We start from the raw sequence: 19,132 nt of genomic DNA, 5'->3' as shown, positions 1-19,132 counted from the left end.
ATCCAGGTATCAGTCCTTTCGCGCATCATGATCAACCAATGACTTACAGAGCTTGTGCGTCGTGCCACGCTAGCCTGAGTGTTGATGGTGGATTGATCACGATCCACCATCATTGCTGTATCGCTCTCATCGCCCTCTTCAGCAGACTCCCTGTCCTCGACCATCTCTAATTCTTCAGCAGCCTCCGGGTCCTCGAGGATCTCAAGTTCTTCTGCGGCGTTTAGGGCCTCGAGTTCATCTGCAGAAGACTCTGCGTTTGGGAGCGAGCGCTTCTTGCCTCTCGAGCTGGACTTCAGTGTCTCGTTTACGTGCATGATGCTCTGACTTTGGTGAGTACATATTCACAACTCAAATCGCTACTCACCTTTCCCCTATATGATTTTGGTGCCGGCTCACTGTACTCTTCAGGTTCGTCATCAAGATCCACATCAGACTCTGCAAGTCGTCCTGCCCTGACAGAGGTTCGTGCACTTGGTGGTGCGCTTGGCTTCAGCTGAGTTTGCGAGGCAACCTTGTCCACCCAGTTGGGAATGGGCCCTTCGAGGTCGGGATTTACCACCTGCTTGGGATTGGTGCTGATTTGGTTTGCGCAGATGTAATCAAAGTAATATAGTGTGAGTTCTGATAGAATCAGCATCGTGGTCAAACAGAAACTTACAATGTCTTGATTTTCCCATCGCCAATTGTACTTCCAACACGTGTGTCACTGTCACCAGTGGTGATTGTGACTCCACCATTGGACACCTTGCGATTGGTGTTCACGCTGTCCCGAAAGTTTAACTTCAAGCCAGCTCGCTTCTGCTTTACTGGTTGACTAGCCTGACTGTCATCTTCAGGAGCTGCAGTTGATTGACCTGTTATACAGGCGTCAATCAATCGATTAGGTGAGTCATTCAAGCGCTGGCATGACTCACCTTTAACTGCAGGTTGTGCATCTACATTTGCCAGATTGGTGCTCTTTTTGCTGGCGACCATGCGTGGCCGAACGAGTTTGGGAGGGCCTTTCACCTGAGCCTTCTGCTGGATGGCCATAGCATCTTCAGCCGCAGCAATCATTGTACGTGATTTATCTACTGCTGCAGCACGAGCATCCTTCTCAGCTTGCTTACGGGTTTTTTCAGCAGCGACTTCTTCTTTCGACCGCCGCTGCACTCGGTTCGCTTCCCGGATGATATTTCCAGGATGCTTGTGTATATTGCTGGGACGCGTTTGTGGACGAGACATGAGGAATTGAGGTTTTGGGAAAAGAAGGGAGGAAAACGAACAACACAGGTAATTGAACCACTCAAGAAAACACAACTGACTAAGGTGTTGGCAACGATTCGTACTAAAGTTCAACAGTTCAGGGTGAGCCCCGGTTTCTGTCAACTCAATCTGACCCGAATTAAACAAGTTCACACAGTGTGCCGCTACCTTGAGTGTTGGACTTCGCCTCAAACGATCACATTTTCTGTTTCTAGTGAAAATGACGCGGTTGCCTTGTCGCATTCCTGGATGCAAACAGGTCTTCAAGAATAAATCGGGTCAAACCAAGCATGTACGCTCAGCACACCCAAAGCCATTGCGCAATCACCCAATTTTCCATCAAGAAGCTCCCAGGTCTCGCTCTCCAAGTCCTGAGAATCCCGCCTTCGATAATCGGCCTCCAAGTCCCAGGCATGACGACTTTGAGGATGTGGGAGGTGGTCTGGAAAACGATGCCTTTATGCCAGCACAGGGTGTACAGTTGGGGCCGCTATTCCGAACATTCCATCCTCATCTCACAGGTAACTAATTCACATCATTCATTCATTCAGATCTAACTCGTAGTACAGGACGCAAGTGCGATGTTCATGGCAACTTCATTGACCAAAATGTGCCCCCACCACCCCGAACCGAAGCATCACCCACTGACTGGACCCCTTATGAAAGTTGTGTTGCGTTTGAGGCAGCGGAATTCCTCTATACACGCAATCAAATGTCCGCAGGTCAGATCGACACCCTGCTTGACCTCTGGGCGGCGACACTTATCAAACATCAGGACAGTCCTCCATTCACTGGCCACCGGGACCTATATGAAACCATTGATTCGACTCCTCTTGGCGATGTTACTTGGGAGACTTTCTCAATGTCCTACAACGGAGAAAAACTGGCCGATAATGTGCCGCCATGGATGGCTGCCAAGTACGACGTGTGGTTCCGTGATCCACGTCTACTTGTTCACCACATGCTTTCGAACCCTGACTTCGCCACGGAAATCGAATATGTCCCATATCGGGACTATACTGACGAGGATAAACGCTGTTATAAGAACTTTTTCTCAGGTGATTGGGCTTGGAAGCAAGCCGTATGTTTCGCTTTGTGTTGAGCTTACCTTTCCAACTAATAGTACATCACTTTACAGGACATTATCGCGGAGGATCCGGAAACCCACGGATCAGCGTTTGTGCCTCTGATTGTTGGGAGCGACAAGACTACGGTCTCAGTGGCCACAGGACACACTGAGTACCATCCGCTCTATCTCTCAATCGGAAACATTTTCAATGGAGTTCGACGCGCACATCGCAATGGCGTGGTGCTGGTAGGCTTCTTGGCTATTCCGAAAAGTGAGTCACCGCCTTGATACACTGTTTCAATTACTCATTTTCATTATTCGTACTCTAGGCACAAAGGAACATCTTGAAGACAAAGACTTTCGCAATTTCCGCCGTCAAATGTTTCACTCTTCACTCGCCAAGATATTTGATTCCGTGAAGCCAAATATGACAATCCCCGACGTTGTGCGCTGTCCTGACAGCCATTATCAGCGTGTCATATATGGGTTAGGCCCGTACATCGCCGATTATCCAGAGCAGCTGGTGCTTTCAGGAGTTGTTCAGAATTGGTGTCCGAAGTACGTATTTTTCTTCATATTTATTGACTTACACTCACGCTTTTTAAGGTGTTTGAATCATCGCAGGAATCTCGAAGGCGACAGGCCATCTTTGCTCCGGTGCAGAGAACACACCGACCTCCTCGTTCAAGAGCTCGAGCATGCCAACCTCTGGTACGACTATGGTATCATCCAAGAGGTTGTGGTATGTTGTTCAGTTCTCGTGCTCACCAACTACTCATATTTTTTTTCAGCCTTTCACAAATGACTTTCCTCGAGCGGATATCCACGAACTACTCTCGCCGGACCTCCTGCACCAAATCGTCAAAGGGACGTTCAAGGATCACCTTGTCGACTGGGTGGAGGATTACCTGTTGCTCACACACAGGGCTTCACGCGCAGCAGAGATCATGGATGACATTGATCGAAGGTACGTGTCTTTTTTTTAAAAAACAAATCACTAATATACTCAAGGTACTTCAACAGGATAGCGGCGGTCGCCCCTTTTGCCAGTTTACGGCGCTTTCCAGAAGGGCGCGGTTTCAAGCAGTGGACAGGTGATGATTCCAAGGCTCTGATGAAGGTGAGTCACGTCTAATTTTTATTATAATGCGCGAGTTAATGCTACTTCTATCTAGGTCTATCTGCCTGCCATCAAAGGTCACGTTCCTCGAGACGTAGTTCGCGCATTTAGCGCATTCCTCGACTTCTGCTATATCGTCCGGCGAGACACGATCACAGAGGACGACCTCATCCAGCTTCAAGATGCGCTCGATCGGTTTCACCAGTACCGCGAAATATTCAAGACAACGGGAGTTGTACTGGGCTTCTCATTTCCGCGTCAACACTCCCTAAACCACTATTCCCTCATGATCCGGCTCTATGGCGCCCCGAACGGCCTTTGTTCATCAATAATGGAGTCGAAGCACATCAAGGCTGTTAAGGAGCCCTGGCGTCGCTCCAACAGATACAAAGCATTGGGCCAGATGCTCCTCACAAATCAACGCCTCGATAAAATCGCTGCAGCACGAAGCGACTTTGACGCTCGTGGTATGCTTCGAGGCTCATGTATATCTGATGCTTTGCAGGCACTGAGAAATCGTAAGTCTTTGTTGTAATACAGGCTTTTTAAGTATTCTAACTGGTAGTACAGGTAATCACGAGTCACTGGATGACTACAACGATGGTGACAACGACAACGACAACGAAAACGACAACGCACCCCAAGCACGTCCGAACCGTCTGCGTGTCAATGAACCGCAAAACCAGACTGCTGAGGGAGATGCAGCCGATGTCATCGATGGACCTACCGTCCAAGCTCACGTGGAACTTGCAGCCACGCCCGGTAAGTCTCATCTTTAGGTCACACAATTTGTTTGCTGAGGCTTCCTAGTGTTGGGTGGTGCACGCGATGTCTCTGCACTCGCGCGTGACCTCGAGCTTCCAAACTTCCCTACAATGATCCAACAATTCCTCCACGACCAACTTCATATCGCGGACCACGAGCCCCCTGAGTTTGACCCCGCGACAGCACCAGCTTTTATGGGCAGGGTTTCGGTTTTTAGCTCAGCGGCAGCATCATTCTATGCCCCCAGTGATCTCAGTGGCACTGGGGGCATGCGGCGCGAGCATATTCGGGCAACGACTTCATGGCGAGGGGGTCCCGCTCGAAATGACTGCATCTTTGTCAGTATGAACGACGAGGTCAACTGTGGCTTGGATGGACTCGCCATTGCGAGAGTATTGCGCTTTCTCGGTTTCAAATACCAGACAAAATACTTGCGATGTGCGGTTGTTCACTGGTTCGTGTACATCACAGACAGTCGGGATCCTGACACTGGAATGTACCTCGTCGCACCATCAAGCCATGATGATGGCACACCGGACATTTCAATCATCCATATTGATTGTATTTTCCGCGCAGCTCATCTTATCCCTCTCTATGGTGCCAATTTCCTGCCTCGTGAAATTGGCCCTCATGACAGCTACAACGTGTTTCGTGCCTTCTACGTCAACAAGTATGCTGACCATCATGCATTTGAAGTAGCGTGACAGGTAAGTTTGTCATCATCTCTGTCCTCCCCTTCGCAGTGTGATCACTGACTAGGAATATCTACACCCTGCAGCATCATTACCTGGGCCAAGGTCTCCATCCGTCTCTCGATGACGCCGCTAACATATCCATCATTACCTGGGCCAAGATCTCCATTCGTCTCTCAATGACGCCGCTAACATATCCAGGCAAGTTTGTCATCATCTCTGTCCTCCCCTTCGCAGTGTGATCACTGACTTAGACTATCTACACCCTGCAGCATCATTACCTGGGCCGAGGTCTCCATCCATCTCTCAATGACACCACTAACATATCCAGAGGATTGTCCAGCCATATTGTACCGGCGCCATCATCACCCGGTATACCAAAACACGAACCTGCGCCAGTACAACCGCCATCAAAACACAAGAAGTTTGTGTTCGCTTCGCCTGCTGTTTGGTGATGGTGAGCTTGGTTTAATGACCCCCCCCCCCCCCCTCCCTCACCATTTTAATGGAATTGTACTACCATATTGTTCCAGCGCCATCATCACCCGGTATCCCAAAACACGAACCTGCGCCGGTACAACCACCATCGAAACACAAGAAGTTCGCTTCGCCTGCTGTTTGGTGATGGTGAGCTTGCTTTAATGACCCCCCCCCCCCCTCCCTCACCATTTTAACAGCATTGCCACCAGGTATGGAGGATTGTACTGCTATATCACCACCATCACCCGGTATACCAAAACACGAACCTGCGCCAGTACAACCGCCATCAAAACACAAGAAGTTCGTGCTCGTTTCGCCCGCTGTTTTTGTGATGCGGCGCTGTAGTTTACCTCATGTGACTAGAGACACGCCTCCCCAATCTTACTTAGACTTAAATAAAAAATCTCTCCTTTTTTCTCCTTGTATCTGCTTATTACGAGGGCTTGTATTCCTTAAGTCTCCTTGCCACGCTTAAGTCTCCTTGCCACACTTAAGTCTCCTTTTCCTCCTTATGCAGTTTACTAAGTAGAATAAGGCAAAAAAAGCACTCCGACGTTTTCCTGATGCGACCCTTTGACGATCGCTATGATATACGATTGGATGTAGCCTCGTTACACAACCTAGCAGTGGATCTATCCCATCCAACTCGGCCCAAAGCAAATCCATCGCGGGTTCGTGCAAGGTTTTGCATGTCCTTGCAAGCGCTGCAAGGGATTTCCGGGACACCCTGATGATTGATGAATCGAATGTCATCGATTCGGTCAAATGGGAGAATATCTCCACGAGAACTTCCGAAACAAGTAGAGCTTTATGCATCAGTTCTACGTCGATGATCGGTATGTATAATGAGAGTAATAGACAAGCGGTTTTGCTTGCCCAACGCCCAATTTTCACACGAGCAGACCTGCATTCACGTGTGGTGATTGGAAGAACTTAGACTCAGCTCTGAGCGCTGTTCTCAACTTACCTGTTCATTCAAACCCAAAACCTAGGAATGAACTCCAGCACACTGGGGCGTCCGCGTCAAAACCACAGCACTCCATGGCGAATACCGCTGCTCCTTCGGCCAACCTACAGTCATTTCTCATTATCCGCACCATCCAAAACACCCAATTGATCAAACAAGTTTAACTATCAAGATTCAAAAATCCTACTTCGCGCCGCTCCACCAATACCCGTCGTTCCTCACCCCCACGACACGGGTCTTCATTCTCGTTTTCATCTGGCGCGTCGTCGACCTCCACGGCTTGCACCTTTTCATCCTCTGCTTCCATGTTCAACTCGCAAGGCAGAGTGGTTCTCAAAGAATGAAAGCTACAAGTTCATGGGAGGTGCATATTTACCCGCTGATTCACCTGTTGCGTGCGCCGTTGTAGCATGATGCGTCGGCCGGGGACAGCAGGGAAAGAAAGATGCGGTGAGTGTTATTTCAAATACTGCCAACAATTACACCTCCCCGCATGCGCATTTTCATCCTCCATCCCTCCACGTTCTTAGTATGAAGGTATCACAATCAACCCCTCCTTTCTGAAACTTGAAGCAAGGAATTTTTTTCTATCAGTGTGGCACGAGCGCGACTGCGAATCTTCACATACTCACTGTTGACTGGCAGCTCGGCAATGTCAGTTGAAGAATCGACATGGCTATGCCCTGCAATGGATCGACAATATCATGGTCACTGCACGCCGACATCCTGACGCTCAGCGATGAATGTCATTAATCTTGCCGTCTATCGCTACAAGCTCACAGACACGGGACTTTGTCGTTGGACTGATCGGACAGGCAAGTGTTTCAGGCTTATTTATGATCTTAGCCGCGCTCGTATATTTGTCAGACACGCATGGAGCGGTCATAGTGCTGGTATCCACCAGAGACCGCAGCTGATATCCAGCGCCACAAGTTTATGCAGATAGTCTGCATCCGACTCTGCAATCCGTCTTCCCCTTTGTTCATTGACGGCGTCGTTTCTCAGTCGTTCGAGATGATGCCATCCAGAGTAAATCTCGACTTTAAATCATATAGAGTGGAAATGAGAACGATGGGACTCTGACCATGGGATGAACAGGGTGGTAGCTAAACGCTTGACGTACCGTGGGTTAGCACATCCGCCTTTGACCTGGTAACCTGTTATCTGCCGACAGCAAAACACAGACAAATCTTTATCCAGCATTCACCAGCTAGAGCGACTACGGTTGTTAGATACGTCCGATGTGTTTACATAGTGTAACTGTAGCTCTGAAATCATAATAAACGTGATTTTTTTGAATGATGCACGTCCAGAAAAGCTGTGAAGCAGAGTGGTAGGCAGATCATATGTAACATTAATCTACTTGCAATCGGAGCACGGATACTTAGAGGTACATCAAGGCGCTGTTGGAGACCCAGTAGGTCTCGCCACCGTCTCGGCAAAGGGCAACCGATGAGCCTCACGTGTGCGTATGCCATACCAGAAAAGAAAAGCGCCACATTGCATGATCTTACAATAATTGATACAGTTCTACCTCCCATTCCATCAAGATACCCGCTTTCACCACCGAAATACTACAGGTCCACCCAACACATCATCGACGTGGTAATGTGTTGCTCACCATTAAGGTCTTGCTGAAGACAAACGGATCAGCGTGGATTGTTACAATCATCAGAGTTGATACATACGCAGGCGATACTGTAAAGTAATTTCAAGAATTGTCTGAATTAACTCCGCTTGTCTCTCACAAAGTTCTGCCTTCCTCCGAGAGCGCTCAAAAGGTAGCTTGCCCTTCCAAGTAGACGATGTTTTTTCGACAGTGCTCACAGCCTCTTGATATTTATGGACGGCAGCGCTCACAGCTTCCCTGACAGAAGCGGCATGTGGAGACGCCATGTGCCGCTCGAGAGCCTCAATATGAGAGGAAACAGAGTTCTGCTGGTCCTGAAGATGGCGCCGTTTGTCGAAAATGTAGAAAGAGTGTTCAAAAATTATGATAGCAGCTAGTTGATCAATAATAAGCAGATTCATTGCAATATTACCTGAAAATTCACCAGAGCTAAGTTGAACAAATGTCTCCAATGGCGATGAGCCAGAGACCTGGAAAATTTTCACCATCAGAATTGTGTGTGCAGTCCGTGACCAATTGGACATACCACAGAAAGTAACCTAGACCTCATCTCCTCACGTTGAGTGTACGAAAGCTGGTAAAATCACGATGGAAAGTTGACAATTGTCTCCCTCTGCTGATGATCAACAGACTCACATCCTGTCAATGAATAATATCTTCGGTCAGCATAGCCCAAGGTCAAAGGAAGATGATCAAACTCACGTCCTATTGATGGATCGTTGATATCGTTCGTGAGCAAGGTTCGAGGATCAAACACTCACATACTATTAGGAGATGCAAAATGTCAGTGATAAGCAGAGAGCAAGCTCGACCAAGGATAATCACACTGACTTTCTGTCAATATATGAGGAATAGCATTGGTAAGGGCTTGAATGAGCATGACTCGAGCTCGAACGAAGATCAACACACTCACACCCTGCAAACGGCTTCCATCAGCATGGCTCGAGCTCGAACGAAGATCAACACACTCACAACCTGCAAACAGGGGGCAATGGCTTCGATCAGCATGACTCGAGCTCGAACGAGGATCATCACACTCACATCCTGCGAAAAGTGGGCAATGGCTTCGATCAGCATGGCTCGAGCTCGAACGAAGATCAACACACTCACAAACTGCGAACAGTGGGCAATGGCATGGATCAGCATGGCTCGAGCTCGAACGAGGATCTTCACACTCACAAGCTGCGAACAGGGGGCAATGGCATGGATCAGCATGGCTCGAGCTCAAACGATCATCATACTCACAAGCTGCGAACAGTGGGCAATGGCATGGATCAGCATGGCTCGAGCTCGAACGAGGATCATCACACTCACGTCCTGCGAACAGGGGGCAATGGCATCGATCAGCATGACTCGAGCTCGAACGAGGATCATCACACTCACATACTGCGAACAGGAGGCAATGGCTTCGATCAGCATGGCTCGAGCTCGAACGAGGATCAGCACACTCACATACTGCGAACAGGAGGCAATGGCTTCGATCAGCACGGCTCGAGCTTGAACGAGGATAAACACACTCACATCCTGCGGACATTGGGAAATGGCTTCGATCAGCATGGCCCGAGCTCGAACGAGGATCGGCACACTCACTCTCTGCGAACCGTGAGCAATGGTTTCGATCAGCATGGCTCGATCTCGAACAAGGATCAACACACTCACAAGCTGGGAACAGGGGGCAATGGCTTAGATCAGCATGGCTCGATCTCGAACGAGGATCAACACACTCACAAGCTGGGGAACAGGGGGCAATGGCATCGATCAGCATGGCTCGAGCTTGAACGAGGGTCATCACACTCACAAGCTAGGAACAGGGGGCAATGGCTTCGATCAACATGACAGTCATGACTCGAGCTCGAATGAGGATCATGACACTCACAACCTGCGAACAGTGGGTGGGCAATGGCTACGGTCAGCATAGCTGGATCTCGAATGAGAATCATCACACTCACAGGCTGCAAACAGTGGGAAATGGCTTCAATCAGCATGGCTCGATCTCCAACGAGGATAAAGACACTCACCCACTGCGAACAGTGGGAAATGGCATCGATCAGCATGGCTCGAGCTCGAACGAGGATCAACACACTCACATCCTGCGAACAGTGGACAATGGCATCGATCAGCATGGCTCGAGCTCGAATGAAGATCTGCACACCCACTCTCTGCGAACAGCGGGCAATGGCGTCAATCAGTATGGCTCGAGCTCGAACAAAGATCAGCACACTCACAGCCTACGAACAGTGGGCAATGGCCTCGATCAGTATGACTCGAGCTCGAACGAGGATCATGACACTCACATCCTGCGAACAGTGGGAAATGGCTTTGATCAGCATGGCTCAAGCTCGAACGAGGATCATCATCACACTCACAAGCTAGGAACAGGGGGCAATGGCTACGATCAGCATGGCTCGAGCTTGAACGAAGATCATCACACTCACATACTGCGAACAGGGGGCAATGGCTTCGATCAGCATGGCTCGATCTCGAACGAGGATCAGCATACTCACATCCTGCGAACATTGGGCAATGGCTTCGATCAGCATGGCTCGAGCTCGAACCAGGATCATCGCACTCACTCTCTGCGAACAGTGGGCAATGGTTTCGATCAGCTTGGTTCGAGCTCGAACGAGGATCATCGCACTCACATCCTGCGAACAGTGGGAAATAGCTTCGATCAGCATGGCTCGAGCTCGAACGAGGATCATCCTACTCACATCCTGCGAACAGTGGGAAATAGCTTCGATTAGCATGGCTCGAGCTCGAACGAGGATCATCCTACTCACATCCTGCGAACAGTGGGAAATGGCTTCAATCAGCATGGTTCGAGCTCGAACGAGGATCATCACACTCACATCCTGCGAACAGTGGGAAATGGCATCGATCAGCATGGCTCGAGCTCGAATGAGGATCAACACACTTACATCCTGGGAACATTGGGAACAGATTTGATCAGCATGGCCCGAGCTCGAACTACGATCATCACACTCACATTCTGCGAACAGGGGGAAATGGCTTAGATCAGCATGGCTCGAGCTCGAACGAAGATCAACACACTCACATCCTGCGAACAGAGGGAAATGGCTTCGATCAGCATGGCTCGAGCTCGAACGAAGATCAACACACTCACATCCTGCGAACAGAGGGAAATGGCTTCGATCAGCATGGCTTGAGCTCGAACGAGGGTCATCACACTCACAAGCTAGGAACAGGGGGCAATGGTTTCAATCAGCATGGCTCGAGCTCGAACGAGGATCATCACACTCACAGGCTGCGAACAGTGGGCAATGGCTTGGATCAGCATGGCTCGATCTCGAACGAGGACCAGCACACTCACTCTCTGCGAACAGTCGGCAATGGCATCGATCAGCATGGCTCGATCTCCAACGAGGATAAAGACACTCACCCACTGCGAACAGTGGGAAATGGCTTCCATCAGCATAGCTCGAGCTCGAACGAGCATCAACAAACGTACTGTCTGCAAGCAAACACGTGACATAAATTAGAGCAAATTTTGAACATTCCCATAATCTTACCAGAATATGTGGAAACCAGACGCTCAATCGTTGTATTGCCTCCTGAGATGAAACTGTCTCAGCAGAGGCAACAAATATTGCAAGCGTTCTGGAAAACACCAGTCAATGAAACTCGCAGCAGGCACATGAGCTGATGGGTAGATACCTCTCAACTGCATATTTGATGCAGATCTCCAAGTTGGTCTCCTGAGTTGAGACAAGCAGTTGCTGCAGGACTTCATTGTCCAGAGTTCCAGCCGTTCGATCGATGAGCGGTCCGCAGTCTGCATCGTCGTTGTCCATGTCTGGTGGATCATTGGTCATCATGTATCACAATTCAACTGTCCACAGCTTACCAGGGAGGCATACGTGACATTTTGGAGGCCGTCGGATGGCCTTGGAGTGGTACAGAAACTGCAATTGAGGCCCGTTTGCGAATGTCTCCTCGGCGTGCTTCGGAGCCAGGTTCTTAGCGTCTTTCCTTGATGCTCCATTCTCCATAAGTCGTGCGAATTCGACGTCGTAGAGGGCATCAAATTTGGTGAATAACACGATCACCGGAACTGAGGATCCAAGTTGCAAATCAATCAACAACAGACAGATGCGAAAGCTTACTACTCCCGGTGTCACAGCGAGAGAAAAATTTGAGTTCACCCTCGGTAAAACACCTACTTGCCTCATCCATTGGTATGCAATACCTATGTCAAGGAGTGAGCTAGTGCATACCGCCAAGTTGACCAATTACCATATCGTATGGATTCGATCCTTTATATTTGTTTTCTTCGAACGGTCTTTGATAAATGCATTGACCTTGTCGTACTCAGATTCGCCGCCTGCTTCAAAACCGCGTGAATCATGAAAAATAAATCCTGGGTTGTTGCGGAACACCATTTCGTTCTCGATATCGTGCTCTCCACGCTGAGAACACATCAGTTGATGTTACCAACTGATAGTAGTACACGTTACCTCTCTGGATGCTGTCAAAACAGCGATATCGATCTGATGCCGATGGGACAGTCATCACTATCAGTATCCTGCTAGCCCATCATGATACGCACCTTTTCCCCAGCGCCGTCAAAAATTTCTGGGTTCTCGTTGGTTTTGCAAACCCTCTTTAGGATGGTAGTTTTTCCTGCGTTCGCTCTTCCTATGATGAGAATTCGAAAGCGAACAATCTTCCGTTTTATCTCTGAAGGATCCATGGATGAAGGTAAATGATAGTAACGGGACTGAGCAATGGGAGTTGTTCAACGCTGAGGGCAGGCTTATGATCACCGCAGTTCAGTGTGTGAACTCTGTGAGTGCTCTTGTCAAACTAGATAGGCTAATGGGCAATGAGCTGCATATATACTTAAGTTTCAGGTTATCCGTATCATGAGGTGCGAGTTACGATTCGCGGGCGCCGCGGGTTCTATTTCACACTATGTCTATACATGGTAACTCAAATAATGTTTCGACTACTAACTCACGACGAGTGGACTGCGCCCACGTTCGCATCCACATGCCCTAGTGGAACAACCCAAACTCCATATCTATCTATAACTAGCAGACACGGGCCCATCCAGCTCGCGCCGCTCCACCAATATCCGTCATCATCAGCCCAATGACACGCGGCTTCGTTGTCCGTGGCGGGGAATACGATGAAGCTTGGTGAGCGGTGGAGCATGAGTGTCAATCGATACGCCAACAGCTTGGCAATTCCCTTGGTCGATCAAGGATCCGAGTCGACCGTGTCACTTCCTGCAAATTCATTGATATCATCTTGCACCGACGCCGAGCGATTGACGTCATCACCCTACTCGTGAAGAGGCCATAGCGCCAGTACGCACTGGAGACCATAGTGCAAGTGGCACCACATATTGTTGTTGGTAGAAACAAGCTTGTATACACGGTATTCAGTCATTAAATTGATCAGACAGGCAAATATTTTCTCAAGGTCTTCTTTAGACGCGCTCGTACATTTATAAGATGTGCATGAAATGGCAATAGCAGTCATAAGGTCTCGCTAGAGACTATTAATTGCTAATATGCAGCTCTGCAAATCCTCTACGGACCTGATTCAGACACCCCGCGATCTGTTCTCCTTTGTTCCTTGATAGAAGCGTCTCTCACTCCTTCGAGAAGATGCGTCAAATACGACCCGCGTGGTCGACAACCTATCATACATAGTGAAACCGAGAACGATGGGCTTCCGGCCACAGCACGCACAACGATAGCCAAATGCTCAATGTATGAGGGAACTAGTAGTACATCCCAAGTACATCCGCCCTGTACACCCCAGAGCCATGATAAACCTGAACTCACTGGTTCATGAGAACAAACACTGGAAATTTTCACGGCCATCTATGTACGTCCGCTGCTTGAAATCCATCGAGTTCAACGGCCGTTTTCCTCCAACCAGTCCTCATAGATCTCATTCACCGGCGACCAGCTGGATCGACTGACCATTCCACCTGTATATACGTAGTAGTTCTGAGACGTCATGGCTAGAAATAAGGAGTCGAGAAATGCCCGGCCGTATTAGTGTATCGTGCTTGCAATGGGAGCACGGATACTTAAAACTCTAAGAGGTACAACCAGCCATGGATGAAGCTTGCTTCACGCGCGCATACGCCATACCAGAAAAACCACCACATACAACATTTGATACAATTACATTGCCTGTGTCCACCTCAATAGACCATTCAAAAATCCTGCATTCACCGCCAACTCAACTCCGAACATCATCGAAGTTGGTGATAGATTTCATAACATCAAGTTCTTGCTGAAGACAGCAAATCAGCAAGTCAGCAGAAATGACAAAAATTAAAACATACGCAGGCGATGCTGCAAAGCGACTTCAAGAATCGTTTTGATCAACTTCCTCTCAGAACTTTCCAAACCTAGCATCGCCTTCCAAGTAGAAGAGTTTCCTTGGTATGCATAGATAGCAACGCTCACAGCTTCCCTGACAGCAGCTGCATGCGGAGACGCCATGTACTGCTCGAGAGCGGCATGCAGAGGGTGAACAGACTCCCGCTGGAACCGAAAATAGCGCCGCTGGTCGAATAGATAGAAAGAGCGCTCGAAGATAATAACAGCAGCTAAATGATCGTTAACGTGTAAGTTCATTGCAACGTTACCCCAAAATTCACCAGAGCTGAGCTGAACAATTTTCTCCAATGGTGAAGAACCAGAGGCCTATCAAATTTTCAACATGGAAATTTCATGGAGTCTGCGACCAACGGGACATACCAGAGAGTGTAATTTAGACCGTATTCCTTCATAATGAGGGCCGTAAAGCTGTGGAGATCATGAGGGAAAGTGGGAAATGGTCAAACTCTGCTAAGGACCGCCACACTCACATACTGTCGATGAGTAACATATTCGGTCAGCATGGCCCGATGTCAAGGGATGATGAACAAACTCACGTCCTATCGGTGGATCGGCGATGGCATTGGTAAGCAACGCTCGAGGATCAAAACACTCACAGCCTGTTAACAAAAGGGCAATTTCAGAAGTGAGTAATATTCGAGCTCGACGAAGGATCAACACACTGACCTTCTATCGATAGGTGAGCAATGTGATTAATTAGCAAGGCTCGCGCTCAAATGAGGGTGAAGAGACTCACCCACTGTCAACGGATCGGCCATGTCAGTCAGCAATGTTCCAGCTCATCAGTTAGTAATGTTCCAGTTCGACAGAGTATCAACGTGCTCACCTTCTGTGAATGGATGGGCGATGACTTCAGTCAGGATGGCTTGAGCTCAACAGCGGATAAACCCACTCACAACCCGTCAACAGATGAGCAATGACTTCGGTCAGCACAACTCAAGGTCAACGGATGATGAATAACTCACACCCTGATAACAGATCAGTGATTGCTTCAATGAGAAGGCGGGAGGCCGACAGAGGATTGATACTCACAAGCTGTCAACGGATGAGCAATTTCTTTAGCATGTTTCAAGGTGGATGGAGAATCAATGCACTCACGTTCTACCGACAGATTAGCAATTTCTGTTGATCAGGAAGGCTCAAACTCGAGGAAGGATCAATACACTCACTCCCTTTCAACAAATGAGTGATGAGGTTCGTCAGCAAGGCTCGGGCTTGATGGAGGATAAACACACTCACTCGCTGTCAATAGATCATTGGTGAGTAAGGCTCGGGCTCGATTGGTAATGAACACACTCACAACCTGTCAACAAATCGGTAAATCGGGTCAACAAGGCTGGGGCTTGGACGGATGATCGACACACTTACGGCCTGTCAACAGGTCCGTAGCCTCATCGGTGAGTTGAAGGCACAATGTCGAAGGAGGGTGACCGCACTCACATCCTGACAACAGAGGATTTCGATCAGCATGGCTCGGGCTTAAAGGAGGATCAACACACTCACAGTCTGTGAACAGTGAATAAGGAATCGATCAGCATGACTCGAGCTCGAAGGAGGATCAGCATACTCACACTCTGTGGACAATGACTTTGATGAGCATGGCTCGAGCTCGAAGGAGGAACAATAAACTTACATCCTGTGAAGGGTGGGGAATGACTTAGATCAAAGTGGCTTGAGCTCGAAGGAGTATCAATGCACTCACACACTATGAACAGGGGGCGATGAGTTTGATCAATATAGGCCTGAGCTCGAAGGGAGGATCAACACACTCACGGTCTGAACAGTGGACAAGGCCTCAATCAGCATGGCTCCTCGAGCTCGAAGGAGGTCAAACACACTCACAACCTGTGAATAAGGGCAATGAGTTCGATCAGCTTGGCTTGAACTCGAAACACACTCACATGCTGTGAATAGTCGGCAATGACTTTGATCAATGACTCGAGCTCGGAGGATCAACACACTCACATACTGTGAATAGTCGGCAATGACTTTGATCAATGACTCGAGCTCGGAGGATCAACACACTCACATACTGTGAATAGTCGGCAATGACTTTGATCAATGACTCGAGCTCGGAGGATCAACACACTCACATACTGTGAATAGCCAGTAATGACCTCGATCAACATGGCTCGAACTCGGACGAGGGCCGACAACTCACAGACTGTCAATGGATCAGCGATGTCTTCGATCAGCATTCAGATAGAATCAACAAACGTACTGTCTGAGAGCAACCGCCCACTATGAACGAGAGCAATTTTCAACAATCCGGAAATCTCACATAAATGTGTGGAAACCAGGCACCCAATTTGTCTATTACCTCCGCGTGATCCGTGGATGAGGCAGAGCCAGCAAATTCCATAACTGAGCTGGACAATCAATTTCAGTCATCAAGGCTTGCCACAGGTAAATGATTCTGGGTACTTACTGTTCAACTGCATATTTCATGCAAAGTTCCAAGTTGGTCTGCTGAGTTGAGACGAACAACTGCTTAAGGGCCTCGTCGTCCAGAGTTCCAGCAGTGCGTTCGATGAGGGGCCCACAGTCTGCGTCATCCTTGTCCATGTCTAAAGTCGGGTGTAGATCGAATGTCATCGTATACAATACAATGATCAGTCAACTTACTAGGAAGGCATACGTGACACTTTGGAGGCCGTAGCATTTCTTCGGGGTTGTAGAGAAACTTCAGTTGTGGCCCGTTCACAAATGACTCCTTGGCGAGCTTCGGGGCCAATTCTTTAGCCTCCTCCCTCGATGCTCCGTTCTCTCTGAGCTGTGCGAATTCGACATCGTAGAAGGCATCGAATTTGGTAAATAATACGATCACTGGAACTGAGGATTGTGAATCAGTTGATCGTCACCAATGATCGGATGCAAAAGCTTACTGCTTCCAGTATCGCACTGAGAGAAAAATTTAACTTCGCCTTGTGTGAAAGATCTGCTTGCCTCGTCCATTGGGATGCAATACCTGTGTCAAAGCGGTAAGCCAATCTATGTCGCGAATTTGACCAATTACCATATGGCGTGGATTCGATCCTTTAAACTGGTTTCCTTAGAACGGCCTGCGATAAATGCCTTCACCTTGTCAAATTCAGAGTCCCCGCCTGCCTCAAACCCGCGTGAATCGTGAAAGACGAATCCTGGGTTGCTTCGAAAGATCATTTCATTCTCGATATTGTGCAATCCGCGCTGAGAATGCGTCATGTGTCACATTGCCAACAAAGGACGTCACTAGTACACCTTACCGTTCTGGACGGCATCAAAACGGTGGCACTGATCTGATTGCGACGGGTCAGTTATTGGGTACCGTGTCTCCTACTAGTATCATGCTCCGCACCTTTTTCCCGGCGCTGTTATATATTTCTGGTTTCTTACGTGTGTCACAAACCCTCTGGAGAATGGTAGTTTTCCCTGCGTTCGCTCTTCCAATGATGAGGATTCGAAAGCGACTGAGTTGCTCTCTTATCTTTGAAGCCTGAGGATCCATGGAGGTAGGTACATCAGACCGGGGACCGTTGAGTGCAGGCTTATAATCACGGGGCGATGGGCATATGGCTGTGCGTACCAATGAGGCATACACGAGGACTAATATCTTGAAGAACCAAGCTCGTGTTCAGAAGTGACGGCATTTCTATCTTGAGTTTGATGGATCGTTCGAAGGAGAAAGGAAAGAGGAAAGTGACAAAAAGATGGTCACTCAATATTATCATTCCGGGTGATCTGTGTACCCTGCAGGCCGCCACTGCCCCGAGACGGAATACATCATGCCGCAACGTTGAGGCCCATGTTATATGAGTTTGTGTCACAGATGCCAGTCAATACCAATTCCATTCCCTGCGTGCCCAATGATAAGTTCGTGGTTATCGAAGGACTACAAGTAAGGTAGATATATAACTTATAAGGGCCCAGATGTACTGTTAAGTCTCGGTCAATCCGGTTAAGTTAACATGATAGTCCTGCATGCTAGACAGACACCTGTTTCGCCTCTTCAGCTTCTCCATCACTAGACCGACATTCCTGCGAACGTCCCCAAGATCAGCTGCTGGAATACCCTTCTGTTCCGTGTGCTCAAACGCTGCCCCAGCCGCGTTTGGACTGATAGAGTGAACTCGCCCTAATATTGCAGCGATTTGGAAGGGGGCGGGCGAGTGCTCATCGAGGCCGTTTAACATGGAAATGCAGTGTCCGATATGTCGATCACCGACTAGACGTTCACACCATTCCGCATTGGAAGTAAGAGCCAAGATGAGCCGTAGGTAAGCATCATCTCGCCAATAGTTGACATGTGGTTCATCTTCTTCTTGACCAACAGGATGTATGGCCATCAGAAGAGCAGGAGAAAAATTCGTAAGGTGTAGATGGCGTATATTCTCCTCCTGTATGGCATCAACGTCGGCGAGCACCAATCGAGAGTCCGAAAAAGCTCGTAGAGCCGCATAGCGAAGGCGAAGACAGTATGATTTCATAGCAGTTATGAGTGCGTGTAGGTGAGCAGATGTTCAATGACGGGTGCCAAGTCCCTTCATAGCGCTCAGCGCTAATAAAGCATTTCCCATTGCCGTGTCATCCCGGGAGCAAAACACAAGGTAGTCGACCAGCCAATCGAAATCAACTGCTGTGCGATGATCGCCGTCCCACGTGAATTGGCCACGCTAATTTCGTGGTCTGGATGGATGAATCCGTTCCCGGCAGCAGCAATCATCATGCGCAATGAGGTGCGTGCATCTGCTCGACATCTCTCCCTGTCCCGACCAGATAACGTTGACAGTTGACAGGCAAGG

The 19,132-nt window shown here is 48.7% G+C and overlaps 9 protein-coding genes across 9 annotated transcripts; 2 read left to right on the top strand and 7 right to left on the bottom strand.

Moving 5' to 3' along the window:
- Window positions 1-1,465: 1,465 nt before the first annotated feature.
- DEU56DRAFT_872940 (uncharacterized protein) lies at window positions 1,466-4,903 on the top strand (the record flags this gene model as incomplete). Its single annotated transcript, XM_041355821.1, has 10 exons — window positions 1,466-1,766; window positions 1,815-2,326; window positions 2,384-2,585; window positions 2,644-2,872; window positions 2,921-3,056; window positions 3,106-3,281; window positions 3,338-3,434; window positions 3,490-3,919; window positions 4,005-4,196; window positions 4,245-4,903. 10 exons carry the CDS (start codon window positions 1,466-1,468, stop codon window positions 4,901-4,903), a joined length of 2,934 nt encoding a protein of 977 aa, XP_041204898.1.
- Window positions 4,904-5,986: 1,083 nt separating this feature from the next.
- Window positions 5,987-6,187, bottom strand: DEU56DRAFT_695850 (uncharacterized protein; the record flags this gene model as incomplete). Its single annotated transcript, XM_041347216.1, has 1 exon — window positions 5,987-6,187. A coding segment is annotated over one exon (201 nt), but the record flags the coding sequence as incomplete, so codon positions are not given.
- Window positions 6,188-7,932: 1,745 nt separating this feature from the next.
- Window positions 7,933-8,518, bottom strand: DEU56DRAFT_916126 (uncharacterized protein; the record flags this gene model as incomplete). Its single annotated transcript, XM_041357831.1, has 5 exons — window positions 7,933-7,972; window positions 8,027-8,036; window positions 8,087-8,341; window positions 8,393-8,438; window positions 8,495-8,518. 5 exons carry the CDS (start codon window positions 8,516-8,518, stop codon window positions 7,933-7,935), a joined length of 375 nt encoding a protein of 124 aa, XP_041204896.1.
- A 294-nt stretch (window positions 8,519-8,812) lies between these two features.
- On the top strand, window positions 8,813-10,712 carry DEU56DRAFT_916125 (uncharacterized protein; the record flags this gene model as incomplete). The annotated part of the gene is made up of 4 exons (XM_041357830.1): window positions 8,813-8,828; window positions 8,954-9,752; window positions 9,808-9,876; window positions 9,920-10,712. 4 exons carry the CDS (start codon window positions 8,813-8,815, stop codon window positions 10,710-10,712), a joined length of 1,677 nt encoding a protein of 558 aa, XP_041204895.1.
- Window positions 10,713-11,600: 888 nt separating this feature from the next.
- Window positions 11,601-12,679, bottom strand: DEU56DRAFT_743145 (uncharacterized protein; the record flags this gene model as incomplete). The annotated part of the gene is made up of 6 exons (XM_041348990.1): window positions 11,601-11,782; window positions 11,834-12,040; window positions 12,093-12,175; window positions 12,223-12,395; window positions 12,444-12,476; window positions 12,536-12,679. The coding sequence occupies 6 exons, from the start codon at window positions 12,677-12,679 to the stop codon at window positions 11,601-11,603; spliced, it is 822 nt and encodes a 273-aa protein (XP_041204894.1).
- Window positions 12,680-12,870: 191 nt separating this feature from the next.
- On the bottom strand, window positions 12,871-13,718 carry DEU56DRAFT_822855 (uncharacterized protein). The gene is made up of 3 exons (XM_041354173.1): window positions 13,534-13,718; window positions 13,425-13,484; window positions 12,871-13,368 (listed from the first exon to the last, which is right to left on the bottom strand). Exons 2-3 carry the CDS (start codon window positions 13,436-13,438, stop codon window positions 13,149-13,151), a joined length of 234 nt encoding a protein of 77 aa, XP_041204893.1. The 5' UTR covers window positions 13,439-13,484; window positions 13,534-13,718; the 3' UTR covers window positions 12,871-13,148.
- Window positions 13,719-14,071: 353 nt separating this feature from the next.
- Window positions 14,072-14,952, bottom strand: DEU56DRAFT_822852 (uncharacterized protein). The gene is made up of 5 exons (XM_041354172.1): window positions 14,888-14,952; window positions 14,712-14,759; window positions 14,612-14,657; window positions 14,294-14,560; window positions 14,072-14,241 (listed from the first exon to the last, which is right to left on the bottom strand). Exons 2-4 carry the CDS (start codon window positions 14,741-14,743, stop codon window positions 14,414-14,416), a joined length of 225 nt encoding a protein of 74 aa, XP_041204892.1. The 5' UTR covers window positions 14,744-14,759; window positions 14,888-14,952; the 3' UTR covers window positions 14,072-14,241; window positions 14,294-14,413.
- A 1,659-nt stretch (window positions 14,953-16,611) lies between these two features.
- DEU56DRAFT_872939 (uncharacterized protein) lies at window positions 16,612-17,838 on the bottom strand (the record flags this gene model as incomplete). The annotated part of the gene is made up of 6 exons (XM_041355820.1): window positions 16,612-16,720; window positions 16,780-16,918; window positions 16,977-17,183; window positions 17,237-17,319; window positions 17,368-17,540; window positions 17,689-17,838. The coding sequence occupies 6 exons, from the start codon at window positions 17,836-17,838 to the stop codon at window positions 16,612-16,614; spliced, it is 861 nt and encodes a 286-aa protein (XP_041204891.1).
- Window positions 17,839-18,065: 227 nt separating this feature from the next.
- DEU56DRAFT_822840 (uncharacterized protein) lies at window positions 18,066-18,931 on the bottom strand. The gene has a single exon (XM_041354171.1). The coding sequence runs from the start codon at window positions 18,815-18,817 to the stop codon at window positions 18,269-18,271; it is 549 nt and encodes a 182-aa protein (XP_041204890.1). The 5' UTR covers window positions 18,818-18,931; the 3' UTR covers window positions 18,066-18,268.
- Window positions 18,932-19,132: the final 201 nt, after the last annotated feature.

This window comes from Suillus clintonianus (genome assembly GCF_016758775.1).
Source record: "Suillus clintonianus strain FC179 chromosome Unknown DEU56scaffold_80, whole genome shotgun sequence".
In the NCBI taxonomy this organism is placed as follows: Eukaryota; Fungi; Basidiomycota; class Agaricomycetes; order Boletales; family Suillaceae; genus Suillus; species Suillus clintonianus.
Note: the sequence above shows the minus strand (reverse complement) of the source record. Positions and strands in the feature narration are given on the sequence as shown.